At 36.2% G+C, this 13,596-nt stretch overlaps 1 protein-coding gene across 1 annotated transcript in view; it reads right to left on the bottom strand.

Moving 5' to 3' along the window:
• The window catches only part of csmd3a (CUB and Sushi multiple domains 3a), a 372,265-nt gene that overhangs the window by 212,941 nt on the left and 145,728 nt on the right, over positions 1–13,596 (bottom strand). Inside the window, exons 21-23 of the mRNA XM_052143551.1 lie at positions 4,710–4,898; positions 3,540–3,709; positions 689–845 (exon numbers count right to left, since the gene is read on the bottom strand). Coding sequence (XP_051999511.1) covers positions 689–845; positions 3,540–3,709; positions 4,710–4,898 — 516 coding nt within the window. The remainder of the gene's footprint in view (positions 1–688; positions 846–3,539; positions 3,710–4,709; positions 4,899–13,596) is intronic.

Genomic DNA, 13,596 nt, shown 5'->3' with positions numbered 1-13,596 from the left:
AAGGATAGTAAAACCCGAAATTTTTGTAGCGCAATTAATTTCTTCAAAAGCGATATGATAGATGTGGGAGAAAAACAGATCGATATTAAAGTCCTTTTTTACTATATTCCTGCCCAGTAGGTGGCGATATGAATCGCCAAAAACAAAATAAGAAGGGTGGGAAAGTGAAAGTGGAGATTTATAGTAAAGAAATGACTTAAATGTTGATCTGTTTCTCACACACACACCTATCATATGGCTTCGGAAGATATGGATTTAACAACTGGAGTCATATGGATTAATTTTATGCTGCCTTTATGCTCTTTTTGAACCTTCAAAGAACTGGCCACCATTCACATAAGGACCATTTCATGGACCTAGAGAGCTGAGATATTCTTCTAAGAATCTTCGTTTGTGTCTGCAGAATACTGGGATGGCATGAGGGTGAATAAATTATGAGGAAATTTTTGTTTTTTGGTCCCTTTCATCTCCCTTTTATGTTGTTTATAACTTTATTTATTTTCTTTTTACAAAGAACTCAAAAGGAGATAAGTCACCATTCACTTTCATTGTATGTACAAAAGATGCAATGAAAGGAATACGTGTTTGGAACAACATTAGTAAATGTGGATGGAAATTTAATGTTTGGGTAAGTCATGTAAACGATGACTAATCATCTGTGAAAAACAGAGAAGAGCAATAAGCTTACTAGTATAAACAAGTTTAAATCCCTCTGCTGTTTCTTCTTGATCAGAGTAAAACTCCAGCCACAGGTGATTCGATGTGCTGCTCAACGACTGATCCAACATAGAGGAACCTGTGAAAGCTCCTAGAACTTCTGCACTGCTGTCTGGACCATCATACAACTGAAAAAAAAGCATGTGTGTTTTCAGTCAGTGTCAGTCTTCAAAAATTCTTCTTCAGATTCAATAAGCCAACAGCTGCTGTAGCACATCAAATGTATAGAATCTGGTATATCTGGGTGTTTAATCAGCTTCTGGCACTTTTAACCAGAATTTCTATAAAGTAAAGTCTTATTAAGGCATTTTTCACACTCTCAGTAGTTTATTTAATTTGTCTACTAAAAATGTCTTACAGTATATTTCTTTTCATGCATTACAGCAGATTTATGTTATTTCTGTAATCTTATGAAAGTCATGGCAATTCCTATTACAGTGTCATTTCTAGTGTAACGGTAGCCAGCTGGTACTTGCTGTGCAGTGTGTAAACTCACTCCCCTGGCCTCAAGAGGCGCACTAGCAACTGATGCTAGTGGCTGTAGCCTTTAGCCTCCTTGTTATTGCACCCACCTCCCATGCTAGGGACACTGGTTTAAATCACGTGTGGAGTGGGTCGAGCAGGACTGGTTACAGTGGAGTTTAGGGGGGGTGACTGTAATGGTAGCAAGCTGGTACGAGCTGTGCAGTATGAAACATTTTGTGATCAGTGATATCATAAAAAGGCAGTTTATAGTGACTACCTCTTTCAGAAGTCTAATAAATTATTCCATGAGACTCATGACTGTTATGAAAGCATACGATAAGGTTTGGTGAGAAACAACCTAAAATCTAATGTCTTATTTAGTAATAAATGTTTACTGAGAATTGACCTCCTGTACACGTTCATGATAATGCATGAGAGCAACAGCTCAAGAAGCTCCCTGGTGGCATGGGGCGCTTGAATGCGAAAAATAGTTTATCTAAAAATAGGTCTGCCACAGCGATAGTGACAAACAAAACAACACAGCTTCTCAAAAATCAGAGAACAGAACTTACTAAACATGTCTGAAGAGTTTGTAGTTGAATAATTGATGCATTTATATGCCCAGCCTTAATTTTTTAAAAGGTTTTTGGACTTATGCCAGTACACAGTGGACGGAGTTACCCGCGCAATGTCGAAAATAGAAAACAAGCTATCGATAGAATCTACCGTCGTTCGTCACTGCTTGTTAGGACAAAAACTCAGAGATTATCAGAGAAAATATATATTTATCGCATCTCGTTTGCCATCAGGTTAGGACATGTGTGACCGTGGCCACCTGTAGCCTCCTCAATGTTTTCTGTTGGATTTCAAAATACTCTGCCCTTTCGTGTTCCTGCTATTTTTGATCATTTAAAAAATAAAATAAAAATTAACTAGTGCTAGGCCGTTCACCCGATTGGAACCAAACCAAACCAGTGCAGAAAGATTCAGCAGAGTCCCAATATGAAAAGTTATCAAAGGAATTTTAAACTTTCTATATATCGTCAAACAGTAAGCCAAAATGTACATAGTGGGCGTGGCCACTTTTACTAAAATGTTTATAACTCATGAACGGATTGATATATTATCGCCAACTTCAGTCCACACATGTATCGGGTCATTCTGAGGAAATTGTGCACCTCAGCCTCTTGGTGTTACTATAATAATAATAATAATAAAGAAAATGGCTCTAACTATAGAACCCTTGGTTCGATCAACTTGAAATTTAGCATACAGTGCCTTTGTTCAAGGTGCCTTCAAGGTCTACGAGGACAGTCTCATATCGTAAAATCATGGCCGCCATCGACCAGTCAGATTTTAGCAGCTATAAGACAGGATTAGAAAAGGCAAATCGGAATGAAACGTGGTAGGCCTATTTGTCTCTTGGCCCAAGAGGTCTGTGCAAAATGTGAAAAAAATTGGCCAACGGGTTATCGTGGCACTATCGTGTTTTCATGTGTGTAAATCATTGTATATAACGCTGTGTTTCACTCAGTCACACGTTATTCATTCCATTTGATAGCTTTTCTCATTCTGAACAACTTTGCCTCAAGAAGCATTGGTTTGAATTAAATAGTTTGTTAAATAATTAAGATTACTTTAAAAACAACTTTTTCAAACTTGTCCTAGGCCGTTCACCCGATCGGAACCAAACCAGTGATGAGAGATTATCTGGAATGCCATCATCAATAATTATTAAAAAAATTTAGAACTTGTGATTCATCGTCACATCGGTAAGCCAAACCTTTCAAAGTGGGTGTGGCCACATGTACTTGGTTATAACTCTTGAATGGAATGAGATATTACCACCAAATTTTGAACATTTATGAAGGAGGTCAATCTGAGGACACATGAAAACATTGTGCACCTCTGCCACTCATAATGGTTCTGAAAAATGAAGGCACTTTATCATTGTTTTAGGTGCTAATGGACAGTCTAATTAATACTTAATATTGGTTGCATATGTACTTAAAGAAACTTAATAGCTTGAACCCCATTAATTGCTGCTTGCAGCTATATGTTTAAGTGTAATTTTTATAGTATAGATTAAGGTTTGTAGACATTACAAGTCGTAAAATTGGCTATAACTTCACACAGAACAGGTTAGTAAGTGATTTTTTTACACTAAAATCATGTTAATACATATATTGTTTATGTCTTGTAGCTATACTTTTAAAACAGTGAATATGTTAACATTTATGGATTTCACTTCCATTGTAAGAAACACCCATACCCTTATATAAGAATAAAATCTTTATTTATTGACACACAACCGGGACTACTGATCAATCTATATTCTATAGAGGTTTTATATTTACCTTGAGAACGTCACCTTGAGCGAGATGAAAAGTACTGGCCGAAATGTTAATTCCTTTTCCTGCCTGGACCTGAATGTTGTAGATGCACTCGTGGTTGTTCTCATATGTTTGGGGGTAGTTTGGGGACAACAGGATGCCAGTGTTCTTTGAAACAGTCGAGCCGCACTCAGCTATGGACAATGGAGGACCGAAGTGACATAGTGAAACAACAACGTGTACAACGTGTTAATTTTGGGAAGTATATAAGTAAAAACTATTCAAGGTATTTATAGAGAGAACGTTTATGTACACTGCCACTCAAAAGTTTAGACACATCTACTCGTTCTTTAGTTTTTTGGGTTTCACATTTTACAATTATAGCAAAGACATTAAAAACACTATTAAATAACATAAACGGAAATGATATAGTGACAAGCAAAATCTTTTTTAGAAGAGCTAAAACTACAATTAACGTCATGCGGGGCATCATGGGATGCTTTTTAAACAGTATTGAATAAATTCCCATATAGCCTTTGCTAGGCAACTTCACACATTCATTAAAAACAAATAAATAATAACAAATATAATAATAATAATTTTAAGTGCAATTTATTTTGTCAAAAATATTTGTAATCATTTAAGAATAAGCCGTTAGATCCAAAAAAATTTAAAGATCAAGAGAAATATACATTTAAAGCAAGTGTCCAAACTTTTGACTGGTCGACAACATGCAGTTGACTGATAAAATACATCTAGAATTTTCATTTCAAACAATCAGTTGCATTTGAGTAAATTAAGAATTTGTAAACTTGTCCTAAAGCCATCTGTGATAATTAATATTTACCTTGATAATAACATGAACAACGAAAACTATTTGATCGTGCAGCCAAAAATGAAACATTCTACCCATATTTGGATAATAAAAGCAAAATAATAGATTTATTTTATAAGATTTATCTTACTAATATTTGAAATGTTAAATATGACGTACTTCTTCATGTACTACTTTTAATAAGTAAATGACAAAGTAAATAAGTTACACTATTGAAATGGAAATTAGGGCGCAACTGTAGCAAAAAAGTCTGCACTGTCAACATGTCATGCCATAGTCAACAATCTTATACTCTAATGCAACCATGGAGATGTTTGAAGTCTGGACGTCTAAGTGAATGAAAGCAGCTGACCACCTACCCACACACCTTGGCAGAGGTGCACCCCATATGCGCCGACCACCACCCAGACAAGTGATCTCCCGAGCACCCTGCAGGCGGTAACCAAGATCGCAAGAGAACATCAGGGTGTCACCAATGCCAAAGCTGCCACCATTGTGCCTGCCAAAATTGGGCACACCAGGGTCCTCGCATGGCTCCAAATCGTATTCTAAAAAAACCCAAAGCAGACGGTTAAGGTGGAAATTTTCCTAGTTGGCCTCCTTTGCAGATGCATCATGTTGAACTTCATTGTATGCTAAAATGTATTGTAATATGCATTTTTGAAGCTTATGAAGGATGCAACATAAACAATATTGAGTCAGACATTGCCCGCCCATCTTGGTTCCAGAAGCATTTTTAGTATTTATTATTTTCATAGAGATTTATTAAAATCTTTAATTAAAAAGTTTTAAGCCAAGAACCAAACCAACCATCTTCGAGGTGCATCACAACATTACAAACTTTGATTTGAAGCAAAAAACGTATTTGGAAATCAGACATAAAGACTGTACAAGACTATGTACTTAACGTCTTTCATAAGGCAGTAAACTACAAACCCATGAAGCATTGCGAATTGCATCAATAAATTAAAAACTAATGACAAATTTACAACAATTGATTTAAAGCTGTTTATTGTAAGTATAGAAACAACATATTTAATGTGAAATATTTTGATTTATGCAGTAAGTTATAAGTAGTTTAAATGTGTGGGATGTCGACTCGATTGCATCATTCACAGTGTGTCACGGGGTGGGTGGTTGCTGCAGAGATCTTTTGGCGCACATTGTTGGTTGCATTGTGGATTGATCGTTTCCCTTCAGTATCATGAGTTGTGCAGTTCCTCACCGGGAATTCTGTTATTAAACACAGTTTTTTTTGTTTTTGTTTTTTTAAATGAAGTTGAAATAATGGGTACTGATAGCTTTAAAAGAAGGAAATATCACTGATTAACAACCTTGGAGCTCACGCTAGGTCTGTTTTAAAAGGTTTATATGTTATTGTTAAAAATATATTCCCCCATAATTTTTACTTTTGGAACCAGACTGTTGCGCTCAATTCATGTTAACTATAGATGTAATAAATAAAAATAGGCTATACAAAAAAAATTACATTTACATTTCAGTTGGCAGACACTTTTATCCAAAGTTCACATTCAGTATTACTATCTGATACCACAATTACTGTAATGCACTGGCTTATTGCTTTATTTAAGCATGGAAATGTTTTTTTTGTTTGTTTTTTTGTCAGTGTTGATAATAAGTAAACCAATTTTTCATTTAATATCACATTAGAGTAACCCAGAGTGTGAACATAACCCTGTGTTAGATATAAACACTCAAACAATCAATTAGAGCTAGCGTAGGAACATTCGAAATAATTTCAACACACGCAAATGATATGCAGAAATGGATAGCGTAGGACCGCAGCTGTGTTTTAAATGATATACTCTGTGCGATTCATATCAGTTTAATGGTTGATTGCAAAAAGACCTGAATTGTTTGTTTGTCCCTTTTGCTTCTCTGAGCTATAATAATCTCATTATCTCCATTTTTTAAATTACTTTGAGAAAACAGAACGTGTTCAGTATACGAGTATGTCCACCATGTCACTCTGTGGATGACTAGAAAAATGAATAGATTTCATATTACACAAGGAGATCAGCTCTTGTCCCTGAACTTTCTATTAACTCTAATGCTAAAAAATGCAAATGGTGGAAAGTCATTGTCTGCGGTTTCGCACCTTATATTTTTCACATTATGCATGTGTGCTTTGTCAATCCTATCAATATTCAGTACCGGAAAAAGGTCAGCCACGGTTTCCCTCAGGGAATATTATATCAATCTAATTCAGGAACTTGGCTTGTGGATAATTGTACGGGTATTCATAATGCTAACCCTTAAATCAATGTACTGTATTTGATGGATCTTTAAACATGAGCCAACCCCTATGAGCTCACGTTGTTATTTGACTTTCTATCAGAAAGGCATGTCCTCTAAAAATGCATCACCCTGGCCTTGAAGGATTAGTCCAAGCAAAAGAAAACTCATGTCGTTCCGAATCTAAATTCGGTTATTTTTTCAGTGAAACACAAAAGGAGATATTTTTTAATGTTCACACAGCGCTTTACAAACAATGACGGTTCAAAGTGACCATATCTATAAAACTTTCAAAAAGGACAAAAAACAGATCATTAAAGTGGTCCATATGCAGGGTTGGGGAGTAACGGAATGCATGTAACGGGATTACGTATTTAAAATACAAACTGTATTCCACTACAGTTACAATTTAAATAATTGGTAATTAGAATATAGTTACATTCAAAAAGTATTTTGATTACTGGAGGGATTACTTTGCATTGTATTGTCATTTGTTTCATTTAATATTTAGTCCTTTCAGATGGAAAACATTTATACATATAAATGATGTGCTCAAAGTGCATTTGAACAGCGGTGAAACACTTTCTTATGATGTGTTACATTCATACGAGCAGACAGAGAAGTACATTTGAAGTAAGTTTGGAGCCGAAGAAATTGAAATAAACCTTGTGTAAATTGTTAGCTTTACGCTAAGCTAAAATGCTATTTATAGACATTTTACATGCACGTGTTACCAGACACGATCATATTTTTGATCAAGAAAATTCATGTTGGATCATCATTTTCTAGGTAGACATTTGATATTAGGGCAAAAATCATATTCTTGATAATATTTTTTGTATTGTTTTCCTGTAAAAAAATATCTAAAGATCCTTAAAACAAGATACATTTGATTCATCTTGTTTTAGAAACAACACTGCATAAGATATTTGGGTTTTTCAGAGAATGTATTTTTAACATGTGTATTTTGTCTTACCCTACTGGAGGAGTTTTTATAGTCAAAACAAGCGAAAAATCTACCAGTGGTGAAAAAGTAATCCAAAGTATTTAGAATACATTACTGACTTTGAGTAATCTAACGGAATATGTTACAAATTACATTTTACAGCATGTATTTTGTAATCTGTAGTGGAATACCCTCCCAACCCTGTCCATAAGACGAATATACTTATATTCCAAGTCTTCTGCTTTATATGAGAAAGAGGCTGCAATTGAAGTTGATATTTACAAACAAACTTCCCTCCACTGCAGCTTTCAAATCTCATTCTCCATTCTGAATACTTGAACTGGTGCACCACGGTCGATTATGACACCTGGTGCAGTGCACTGAGGTACCAATTTGGGATCTGAACGTGAGATTTCTGATATTCAACGCAGGAGAAGATTTGTATTGAGTGTGTTAACATGCACACAAATATGATGATAACTACAAAAATAAGCTTGTTAAAAAAACAATGTAAAAAAAGCATGTTTACATGAGATTTGAAATCATCAGGTTATAATCGGCTGTTGACATCAAAACGTAAATAGTCATTTGACAGCGCTTGCATACATTTAATTAAGGTGTTTGCATGCAACGCGAGATCAGTGTAATAGGCAAAAATCTACGGATCCTGACTGTTTTTTGCATGAACAGTTTATGACTGGGATGAGCAACTTTGATGTGATGAGGGCCAAAATTTTTTATTCTTTCTAACAAAGGGCCAGATTACAAATCCACATTCTCGCAATGTTTACCCCCTTACTCATTTTCCTCATTATTCTGGGTAATCTATGCATGACTAATGCAATGTGTTCTAAAGATTTTAACTATAAAAATATATATATAAACATATATATACACCTCTGGAAAAAATTGAGACAACAGCAAAATTATCAGTTTCTCTGGATTTGCAATTTGTATGTAAGTAAAACAAACATTTTTATTTTATTCTTTCAAGTATTTCAAATGTCTCAAATTCAAATGTCTCAAACAGAGAAAAGCTAAATTAGGAAGTCATTATTGTTTTAGCAGAAATTCAGGGGCAAAGCTTGATTTGTAATATTTACACACCTATCGCTGCTGATCAGGGCTTTTTATAGATCTTGAAGGGATATTGCAAGCCGCTGGCACCCCTCATGATATAATATTGAGAGGAGACTGTAATGTTTTGATGGACTCAGTCCTTGATCATAGTGAAGCAAAAGTGTGTAAGGCCCCTACAGCAGCATTGCCAATTTACAGGATGTGTCAAAATCTTGGTATTGCAGATATTTCAGGACTTTTAAACTCAACTAGTAGGAACTATACATTATTTTCATTAGTAAATAAGATTTATTCAAGAATAGACTTTTTAATATATCTAAGTCCCTCATTTCATCTGTTGAGGATTGCTCAAATGGAAACATCTTAGTCATCTTAACATTGGTGAATTTAGAGGTGTTGCCACATGTGGAGAAAAATAAATCATATAGTTGGTACTTTAATATATCCCTTTTGCAACTTCCTGAATTCCAACAAATGATACAGGCTGAAATCAATGTTTATATGGAGACCAACTGGTCCTCAGTATCCTCGGTGGGTGTGGTTTGGGAGGCATTTAAGGCAGTTCTTAGGGGCTGGATCATACAGTATGCCTCATTCATCAAAAAATTCAAAGTACAAGAACTTGTGGAGTTGGAAGGGAATATAAAAAATGCCAAAGCAGAGCTGAATTGCTGAATGTCATCTGATGGCCTCAGAGATTTGACCCAATTGAAATACAGAAATAAAACTATTTTGTTGTGGAAAGTGGAGTTTTGGATAGTCGGAGGACAAAGCAGGAAAATATTTGGCAAGATTTATAAAGCAGAGAGAGTATTTTTCTACTATTTCCTGCTGGTGGTGAAATATTTACCACAGCCATTGATATTAATAATGCTTTTAAAGAGTTTTATCTTGATCTTTATAGTTCCACATCTTCGTCTACTAATGAAGATATTGGAAACATGGTGGAACCTCTAGAACTTAAATTGATGACTGAGCAAAACATTTCTCTTGATTCTGAGATAACCTTGGAGGAGCTTGACAAGGTAATTAAGGCCCTGCCTACAGGCAAGGCTCTGGGGCCAGATGACTTTGCCGCTGAATTTTTTAGATCTTATGCTACAGAAATGGGTCCACTTTTGCTAGAAGTTTGTACGGAATCATTAAAGGATGAAATCTTCCATGAACCATGACACAAGCCCGGATCAGTCTGATTCTTAAAAAAGGACAAGAATAAGATGGCATACAAGTGTCTGCTTTATGCAGATTATATTTTATTATTCGTCTCTGACCCCACTAGATCTTTGCCTTGCCTCCACAAAATTATTAATTCCTGTTCTAAGTTCTCAGTAAATAAAATCAATTGGTCTAAACCCGAAGCTTTGGCTCTGACAGAATACTGTCTAGTTACAGCTTTCCAGACGGGCACCTTCTAGTGGCCCAAACAATTTAACAAAGATTAATAATTAACAAAGAGTTAATTTTGTCCTTTTAATAAACATTTTTCCGAGCAATGTGGGCAGGTGGGCTCCATTACATTTATCGATGAATGAGAAGGTTAATGTTATTAAACTAAACTGTATTCCAAAATTCAATTACCTGCTACAGTCACTCCCTATAGATGCACTCGCCCCATTTCATAAGCAATTTCAGAGCATAGCTAAGAATTTCATTTGGAATGGTAAGCATCCCAGATTACATTTCATTAAATTACATAGGCCGATTGACAAAGGTGAGCTAGGTCTACTCAATAATTACTTATTATTATGCATTTGGCTCATTGATCACTTCCACCTGAAAGAGCCTCTCCCTGGCTTTGTATTGAACAGGAAGTTATTGCCCCCATTTTGCCATTGCAAAGCCTTTCTATCAATCTAACTGGAGAAATTTCTGCTGGTCAGAGTGGATTGTGAAGGGGGTTACTACACTAAGTGACCTATTTGAGAGTAGTGTGTTCAGATCCATTTTGTTCAACATTTGGGATCCCCAGATCTCAGTTTTTTAGATATCTACAGCTGCGCCACTTGCTCTGTACTATTTTGGGGAATTGCTTTCACCCCCAAAAGCAGAAGATACTATGAGACTGGTGATTAATGCTTTTGGAAAAGGTCATGAGGCATCAGTGTATTACTCCCTGTTGAATTAAACTTGGAAATAGAGGACGGGGAGTGGACTGGAATTCTGAGGAACGTCAAGACTGCATCTAGAGATGCAAGGGATTCAAGATTTTACATCGGTTCTATTGGACCCCCTCTAAATTGTATAAGCTTGGTCTTACAGACACACCCACCTGCTGGTGATGCCAATCAGAGGATGGAGACATAACCCATGTCATTTGGGGGGCTGTTGATATTCAGGAGTTTTGGCTGAAGTTTCAGAGTCTGGTGTGCGATATATTAGGTACTTAGGTATCATTTTTCCACAGAATCTGTATTTTGGGTGATGAGGCAGTCATTGACATTGAAAACAGACACATAAAGAGTCGGGTCTTAACCAGTGTCATGATCGCCAGACAGATCATCCTAAGGGGCTGGAGGTAGGCTGGAGCACCCACCTTTCAGGAGTGGTGCTCGGAGATGGGAAGGGTGGTGTCGTTTAGAAGAATGGGGAAATACAATGGGTTTGTGGAGAAATTGGTAGAGTATATATAATTTATGGATGGGTGATTATTTTTTAAATATTTTTATTTGTTTATTTATTTATATTTGCTATATTTATTTTTGTTGTGTCTGTGTGTCTATATATTGTGCAACCACTAGGATGTTGTTGGGATTGGGAGGGGGAGGGGTAATAATGGGGGTTAAGATTGATTCTGTGTTTATATGTTTACCTTTATGAAAACACAACACACACAGACCGTTCAGTTCCAATGCAAAAGACATTATCACTGTTCACAAGACTTTTCAACAATCTGACAGTTCATCTCAATCACACATTTTTTTTTGCAGTTTCTAGCAAAAAAATATTGTTTTCGCTAGCCTGAGTGAATCAGCATAAGATGCCTTTAGTGATTCTCACACTGTCACAGATTTGGTAAAAAGTTTTGCTGCCAATGTATTTTACCTTTTAAAACTGCAATGAGAGCAGCTCTGGAGTCACCGGTATGTAGCTCATACATTTCTTTGTGAGCAGTGGTGTAACTGTGATTCAAATGAAAATTTTCATGACAGAATTCGTCTCCAAACACACCAAACATATGGATTTCCCCCATGAAAACGGTAAACAGAAAACTGTTTCCCATTTCGACTGGATACCGCTGGTTTTTGTAGCCAATTTTCTTGTTTTATTACTCAATTTGACGAACAATAACTGTTTGGAACAAGCGACCTCCATTATAGCAGTAGATAGCAGTAATAACACCCTAGCCTGAATGCAATCTTCACATTGACACTTTTTCAATGTACTAAAATCAATCTGCAGTCTAATATTGTCTGACAGGCCATATTCAAAGATACTGCAGGCCTGCATGCCACAAACTGCCCATCCCTGGTTTATGATCTTTATGTAGAGATGCTCCAATCAGGATTTTTACAGCTGAAACCCATCACTGATCTTCTTGTCACCTGATCGGCTGATACCGATCCCGATCATTTCACCTTATCTCAGGATCTTTGTCATAACGTGCTACAGTACGTGTAAGCTTTCTGCACACTGTAACTATTCATTGAATTTTCTTCTTCCCAGTTATATCACTTTACCTAATTGTTGCTGACAAAAAAGCTAAAAGGTTTAAAAGGCTTATTTATAGAATGATATCTTTAAATTAAATCAAGTATAGGCTAACAAAATATTCTCTATATTAAGATAGACAGCCCTATAAAAAAAATTAAGCTTTGTGTCAAACAAACTGATAACCCATAGGTGCAATTAAACTTAATGTGACATTTTTGGTTATTGATTCATTGTCATTATTTAATATAATTATTATTATACCTTATTTCATTTCTGTTTTATTTCTGCATTATATTTAATACAGTATATTATGATTGAGTATATTAGAGTGGTGGTGGTGTGGTGGTGTAGTGGTCTAAGCACATAACTGGTAATCTGGTAATCAGAAGGACGCTGGTTCGAGCCCCACAGCCACCACCATTGTGTCCTTGAGCAAGGCACGTTGCTCCAGGGGGATTGTCCCTGTAATAAGGGCTCTGTAAGTCACTTTGGATAAAAGCGTCTGCCAAATGCATAAATGTAAATGTTATGATATCTTAATATTGTATAAAGAATTATTATATTAATAAACTCCTAACCTGGGTTTGCATTTAGTTTGATTTCATTTAGATGATTGTATTAATAGTTCATTTTTCACTTGTTGCTGCTTGAACTTTAATGAGGGGAACACGCACTCTCTCTCATGAGGGCAAGAGATGAAAGGAGAGCGGAGAAAGTGTGCATGTTTCTGAACTCTACAGCTTCTACTATTGTTAATGTAGTTTAATCAGGAGATGTTTAATAAAGATGTTTGAATTACACCACATCTTGTAACTCGCATTATTACTGAGATGCCTTTGCCCGGCGGAGACTGAACAGCTTCCGCCATGAGCGATGATACGTTTTCCCTTTGCCTTGTCGAGCGTGAAATGCCACATTAACAGTACAGTACACAAACTTTTCATATTGGCCATACCTTTCCCACTGCATCTTTCTAAACAGCTGAATCGAGTTTGTTGTCCTACAACACTATGCCAGTATTCCCCACACTCCATGACGTTATGACAGTGCTGCTGAAGTATTAAAGGAGCCAAGAGTCTTTTGTGACAATTGCTGCTTTTTAAACATGAACAGGTTAAACAAGATTTACATTTACATTTATGCATTTGGCAGGCGCTTTTATCCAAAGCGACTTACAGTGCACTTATTACAGGGACAATCCCCCCTCAGAGCAACCTGGAGTTAAGTGCCTTGCTCAAGGACACAATGGTGGTGGCCGTGGGGATCGAACCAGCGACCTTCTGCTTAACATTTTAGTGCCTTAGACCACCACC

Source organism: Xyrauchen texanus, chromosome 15 (genome assembly GCF_025860055.1).
Source record: "Xyrauchen texanus isolate HMW12.3.18 chromosome 15, RBS_HiC_50CHRs, whole genome shotgun sequence".
Taxonomy (NCBI): Eukaryota; Metazoa; Chordata; class Actinopteri; order Cypriniformes; family Catostomidae; genus Xyrauchen; species Xyrauchen texanus.
The sequence above is the reverse complement of the archived record's forward strand: the minus strand, read 5'-3'. Positions and strand labels throughout refer to the sequence as shown.